The sequence below is a fragment of the Triticum aestivum genome, chromosome 4A, assembly GCF_018294505.1.
Source record: "Triticum aestivum cultivar Chinese Spring chromosome 4A, IWGSC CS RefSeq v2.1, whole genome shotgun sequence".
Classification (NCBI taxonomy): Eukaryota; Viridiplantae; Streptophyta; class Magnoliopsida; order Poales; family Poaceae; genus Triticum; species Triticum aestivum.
The window spans coordinates 683,508,031-683,514,649 of NC_057803.1; the positions used below are offsets into that span (position 1 = coordinate 683,508,031).

The following is a 6,619-nucleotide window of genomic DNA, read 5'->3' on the forward strand; positions in this document are numbered from 1 at the left end:
TATCGTACGGATAATTCGCTTTGCTACCAGCAAGTGGGCTCTGCCGTCGACATACCAGCGGTGTAAAGCGCAGTCAGCTGCCTTGTCAGTTCCCAGCAATATTTCTATTTGTTTTCTTCAAGAAAACAAATCTATTTGGGAGGAGTGCAGAGAAATCAGCTAAAAAAGTACAGAAAATACTAGTAATAATCTGTATGCGCCACTAGTGGTTATTATTCAATGTGAGGTGACGTGCTCCCCAATAATAACTGAAGGAAGAACCAAGTGCACTACTCACTTCGTCCGGTGAAGAGTGTACATCTAGCTTCAAAATTTGTCCACAAAAGAATGTACTTCCATCTTTCCAATGCATTTTATAAAGTACAAAAAAAATACTTTTCTCTCATCACACGGTAATCAAGACCAATAGCAATCTACACATGGTCTTCTTAATTTCTACATGCACTTAACTCATTGAGGGTTGGGTAATTAAAGAGGAGAGAGATAGTGACTTGCACCTTTCTAATGCATTTTTTACTTAACTCCATAATTTATCTTAAAATTTCTAGATATACACTCTTCATCGGACGAAGGAAGTAGGTAGCTAGCATACGAGCCAGGCAGTACAAGACAACAATAAAGATTGCTTGAGGCTTTGCCTGGTCAACCGTGATCTAGTATTTTGTCAGGTTCAAATGCCTAGCTAACCTTTGCCTTTACCTGGACACGATGAGGAAAAATCTTCCTTCCTTGTATAAATATATTTAGCCTTTCCCGCAAAACAGATATTACAATATATATTTAGCCCTTCCCACTAGTTTTGCTTTTGTTGGATAGGGTTGCTCACTCACTGGCTAGCTAATTAGCATACTATATTGTTGAAACGATTGTTTTTCAGATGTAGTGTTGAACCTATTGTCGAAATATGTTAACAAAAAGCATTCAAGTTAGCTTTTGATACCTTGTTAAATCATTGTTTTGTATAAATACATTTCAGGCTTCATTTTGTATACTTCAAAGTTTGAATTGCGACATATCTTCTCGTGACTAATGGTTAGATGTTCATGTACCTATCTGCTGCTACTCTAAGGATTGGAAACAGAGGATGCTGTCAAGCTCCTGAAGGTACTAGGTACAAGCAAAAAGTACACTGGAGCATGCTGAAAACTAGAGGATTACAGCAAAGAAACTGTCCCTCTTGTTTTCCAGATTAGGAGCTCCTGCTAAATCTAGCCTGTTTCAAGCAACATTGATCGACGAACATTCACTTCATCCGTGCATTTTTAACTCGCATGTTACAAATATGTATTCAGTTGACATGTTTCGTCATTCCAGATTTCGAATGTACAATTGCTCACAACAGAAATAGTCGTCTTCAAGTCAGCCTTAACCTTTGACCCAGTAGCATATCAAGATATAAATACCACGAATTAACAGGACACCTACAATTAGCTTTGATTCTCAACGTGCATTACAATTAGCTGTTGTGCCTTAATAAGTTACATGGGGGCAGCAAGGCAGGCTACCATCTGACAACTGAAGAGTAACAGAAGCGGCGAGGAGCATCAGATTTTGTCAGAGAAACTTGCAATTTGAGAAACTGCACTCTCGAGGCGTGACAAGTGTGTCGCAAGCCTGTCCTTGAGCTCTGCTGAATCAGTTTCATCAAGAGCGCTTCGCATCACCTTGAGACCATTCTGTAGCAGCGCCATCCCTTCGCCGATTCCATCTGGCAACTTCCTCTTCTTTGTGTTGACATCCATTGAAATGGCAGCTTTTTCCTCGCGCTCTGGAGCTTGTGGAATTTCAGATGTTGTTTCAACCAGTTTCTTCAGCACTCTCCCCTCTGAAACTAGAAAGCAGACCTGCTCTTCAGACCATTTGTCAGCGCGTAAAGCAACCTCTTTCTGAAGAAAGGCTCTCAGTTCCAACATGAATCCGTTCTCGTCAATGTCCACCCCTGTATTTGTATTATATGAAAGGGCAGCATCTCCAGGAACGAATCTCCAGAGCTGCGTAAAAGATGTGCGGGCAGCAAAGTAGCCAAAGGAGCCCATTGCTAGGTGAACGAGTGCCCAGTGCCTTTCCCTCACCAAGAGATGGTATAAATCCGGCATTGCAGAACAAAGTGAATTAGAATCATCTTCGCTGGAGTTCAAGTGACCAAGAATTGCCATAAATGAAGCTAGTGATGGTTTGCACTGGGACAGCACTGCCTTTGAATTGTCAGAACTAGACATGAACAGGGTGTGCAACTCTAGAGTTAGTTTCTCCATCTGATAGAATGCACACAGATGCCTCATGTTTGAGATAATATCCAATACGGAACTAATGAGCTGGGCAAGGTGGCCCTTACTGCTGTCAGGTGCAGTTCTATACAGATTGATGAGGGAGATGCTGAACTTAAACATAGTGGTAATACTCTTCCCATCTATGAGGCTATAGTCCTTTATTTCGCTGCAAAAAGAAACAAGAGCATAAAATCAGCATCCATTCATCAGACTTGATAATACTACAAGAAGGGACTTACCATCGCTGCAATGCGGAGGCTAGAGCATGTACAGGAAGACCTATTACCCCGGAACTAGAAGTTGGCAAAACAATCGCACCATGATTCTTCAAGGAGCTCTGTAGATACCCGACAAAAGAAGTGAACAATTGGTTTACAGCATGCACCCTTATACCATCTGACAATGAATCAAAAGGAAATCCTTCCATCAACAACGCTAAGTGCAGGACTGATGACTTGGAAGAGTTATGATCATTCAGCACACAGGTATAAATTTGATCAACAGTTGCACATGATGCATAGCTCAAGATGATACAGAATGCACGTGCAACCTTCCGGAAAGCACTGAGAGGTGCAAGAACTTTCTCTGATGACGCTGCAGTCTTTAACAGAAGAAATAGTTGGTTGATTAAATAAGTTGAAGTTTCACTTTCAGCACAGCGCGTGAAGAAACACCATAGCTCTGTTAAAATTTCCAAGCAAAAGAAATGGGGATGAAAAAGGCTCTCAAGTAGGAAGGCTTCCACCTCATTCCAAGCAACACTTGAAGCAGCAGCAGCAGCAATCATATAAGTCTTCAGGGCTTGTATGAGAAAAGTATACACAGGTTGCCAGACAACTACAGGAGGATGGTCAGCACTATAAACTGTAGGAATATGGCAGCCAAGGACAAATGAGTAGACATCTTCCAATGTTAACATATTGAGAAGAGATTGTAGCTTTTTAGATAATTCAATGACCACCTCTTCGTCCAAGTTTGGGGAAATAGTGAGGAAGTGCAAAAACACAATAAGTTTAGCAGGTAAAAGAGCTCTGTTTCTGTTATCGACATCAGGATCCAGAGAGAAAATGCAGCTCAATGAAACCAAATTTATCTCTCTCTGATCATTCTGCCCCACTTGAGCTGGACCATTAGCTTCTTCATTTTCCAGAAAATACTGCACAAGCTGGCATTTCGACTCTAGTCTTACTTCTGATGACTTCATAAGTGTGTCTAGTAAATGAAAGGAATTAGACTCCAATAATTCAACAAGTGGCTCATAAGCTGCTTTCAACAGGGGATCTTTGCTGAATAAAATGCTTGAGGATGATATCACCAATACACACCTGATCATGTCCTTGTATATAGTCAGTGCTTCGGATGGGTATACAGAACAAATCCTTACAGCATTTATTAAGAAAAACTTGATTGGTAAGAATGCCCTTCTAGCTTCAGATACACCAAGGGCTTCTTGTAATGACGTACACCATGTATCCGCAGCAACCCTCAGAGATTCAATGACAAGGGAGATAAGAGTCGAAATGATATCACTGACACTAACTTTTACTTCTATCAGTCCTTTGCCAAGTTGCAGTAAGGAAACTACACCCTTCCATGACACATTCAATAAAGCCACCTGGCTTCCACCACTGGATGCTGCATATGTTCCTATTTTACACAAGGTCTGAATAGTGCATGCTGTAATCCTGACCACGTCGCTTGTAAGATCTGGTAATTGGAGTTTCACAGTTATCTCTTCTGTAGGCATGGAAATTCTGCCGATATCTGACTTTGCAGCCTCACAATATGCTCTGCACAGTTTGATGGTTTCATCCAGAAAAGCAGGTGCAGCCTTGGCAACATGTGCTGCAGTTCCATTAACTGTCTGTCAACAGATATTTATCAGAGAGCATATACCAGATGATGTCATTGCTGGAATATTAACATTTCAATATGGTATATGCCATTGCCACTGCTATGGAAATTTTTCCGTTTTAAGGATGCAATTCCAATATTTTTACAAAATAGCCCACTTGAAGTAGCTAAAAAACATGCAAGTAATTTTAAGCCTAGAAGTTCTTATGATGACATCATGTGAGAAGTAACATGTGTACTTTAACAAGCAGCACATTATAACCGTTTTCCATTTAGATATCATAGTTACATATGGCTTCCAGAAGCGAGGATAGCTAAGGAAGGTAAGATATAAAACTATCTTAGAGGACACAATCAAACGGGATGGTTATGGAGGGAAATAAAGTGATTTATGCCTCAGAAAAGTATAGCTTTCTCCCATGTAGATGCCTCCCATTGCCTGTGTAGTTAAACCAGTTGATGCAACAATTGCAGAAGATAAGGAGTATTACCTTGTCAACTATTGAGTTTTCCGTCAGTGTTAGCAATTCCGAAATAAAACCACCAATAGTATGCACGACATCAACAGTGATGCATTTTGCCGCCATTGGAAGGAGCTTGATAGAGATATTTAAGGTCAGTGAAATTATCTGCAGTCAAGAAGTTGAATCTTTATCAGAACCTCTACCTCATGATTAAACTTGACGTGATGGTACTACAGATGAAAAAACATTGGCCACAAAATTAAAGTGGACATACTAGTGAAGAAATGTGCCAGTTAATATTATTATACTGTATCTTTCCTGTAAATGAACATAAAGGTCTGTCTTGAAAATACTCATATGCATTTTGCTTCGTATGATATCTAACTTCATGTCTTCATACAATGAGATGCTGCCCATGATTTATGTATATAAGAATACTATATATATAGGTCCCAGTGACAGCTATACAGAATATAGTGATATCACACAGAAGGCAGGATACATGGTTAGAACTTTGGGCATTTTAGGCTATAACATATCTGGAGGTCTGAGAAGCCTTAGCCATGCAGAAGATTTCTGTTAACACAGTTATCCATTTGTCACCAATGGAGCAAAAACAAGCTAATCAGAATTAAAGGTGTTGTTCCCACAACCTCTAGGCATAAACAGTTGTGCTCTTCCTCTTGAAGTGCTTCAGATTCATCAATAGATTCGGTGAACCATATGAGATGCTTCCCACACCATGAGCTGGCCTGGTACAGGATTCATTGATTCAGGAAGATATCAGATTTGCAGCTATATATTGGCAGATGAAGTGAAGCAGGACTGCATTTGAAAAAGGCAAAAAGTACCTTTGCACCCAGAGTAAGAAATTGCGGCAGACATGCGGCTGTATCTAACTCAGCGCATTTCAGAACAACCTGCAAAACTGACTTGTGTAGCAGGCAGTGTGATACACCTGAACATCTGGACTCATCCCAAGATGCCTAAAGTGCCATTAAGGGAACACACGCAACAACAGTAACAGCACTAAATGGAAAGCTGAATCAGTGACTTCTTCCAATATAACACCGTCATGCATCAAAGGGAATCATACCGAAATGGAGAAATGATACAGTGAGGGTTTCAAGTATTAGGCCCAGATCTTCTGCAGAGAACTGGGAGGAACCCTCGAGTTGGTTGATAAGGCAAGTTCTGCTCTCCAAAACCTATCAAAATCAGTAGAAAGTTAGCCCATACCATTCGATTCAGTGTCATACCCATCAAACTTTAGCCTCTAATTGCCGTGTTGAAAAATGAAATGGTTGGAATCGAATGGAAAATAAATTGCTGCCCAGAATCACACCAATCGAGCATGAGCCCCCCTCCCCCCTAATGCAACCAGGAAGCATCACGGGTACCAAATCCCACCCAAGAACGCCCGCTTCCGAGACTCCAATTAGCAATCCAGCCGAATCCGGTACCCGCTCGCACGCATACCAAATCTGAGCTCGGCCGCGGCACCTCGAACCAGAGTAAAACCCTAGAGGGGGCGTGGAAATGGACGGCGCGGCAACCGCGAGACGCGTTGGGCTGAGAGAGAGGACGAACCTCGGAGGTTCGGATGCCTTCCAGGAGGTCCACCAGCTCCATTCGCCCCCTGTCCTCCGGTTCGCCGCCGCCGCCATCGCCGTCGATTTCCATGGCTCCCCCTCTCTCCCGCTCCCGGCTTTCAGTGGTGGCTTGCCTTTTCCCGCCTCCGCCTTTTTTTTCGAGGGAAGCCTCCGCCTTTGTTGGGCCGCTCTCTCTCCACTCTAACAGTCTTTCCCTGCTTAGTTGGGCCGCTCCCCCTCATCTAAAAGAACAGTTGGGCCGCTCTACCATTGCGATATAAAAGTCAGGCTCGTTGGGCCCGTGTGGCCGTGTCTAGCTTCCTTTCGGGCCTTCAAACTCCAGCGAGCTCAAAAAAAAAAAACTCCAGCGAGCTCCGCCCAATACTAAAAAAACCGACGCAACAGCGAGGCCAGACTTACCTAAAAAAACAAAGCTACG

At 42.3% G+C, this 6,619-nt stretch overlaps 1 protein-coding gene across 2 annotated transcripts; it reads right to left on the reverse strand.

Moving 5' to 3' along the window:
* Positions 1-1,287: 1,287 nt before the first annotated feature.
* Positions 1,288-6,320, reverse strand: LOC123088123 (uncharacterized). 2 transcript variants are annotated; one of them, XM_044510285.1, is made up of 7 exons: positions 6,179-6,320; positions 5,704-5,796; positions 5,440-5,574; positions 5,242-5,340; positions 4,616-4,753; positions 2,510-4,134; positions 1,288-2,436 (listed from the first exon to the last, which is right to left on the reverse strand). In XM_044510285.1, exons 1-7 carry the CDS (start codon positions 6,269-6,271, stop codon positions 1,545-1,547), a joined length of 3,075 nt encoding a protein of 1,024 aa, XP_044366220.1. In that variant the 5' UTR covers positions 6,272-6,320; the 3' UTR covers positions 1,288-1,544. The 2 variants fall into 2 exon arrangements, with proteins under 2 accessions (XP_044366220.1, XP_044366221.1); XM_044510286.1 differs by having other exon boundaries at positions 5,440-5,516; positions 5,685-5,796.
* Positions 6,321-6,619: the final 299 nt, after the last annotated feature.

Coding starts and splice junctions, on each gene's coding strand:
- LOC123088123 (XM_044510285.1), bottom strand. CDS start 6,271: ATGGAAATCGACGGCGATGGCGGCGGCGGCGAACCGGAGGACAGGGGG. Junction 5,341..5,439: donor TTCTTACTCTGGGTGCAAAG/GTACTTTTTGCC, acceptor ATCCTGTACCAG/GCCAGCTCATGGTGTGGGAA. Junction 2,437..2,509: donor GCCTCCGCATTGCAGCGATG/GTAAGTCCCTTC, acceptor TTCTTTTTGCAG/CGAAATAAAGGACTATAGCC.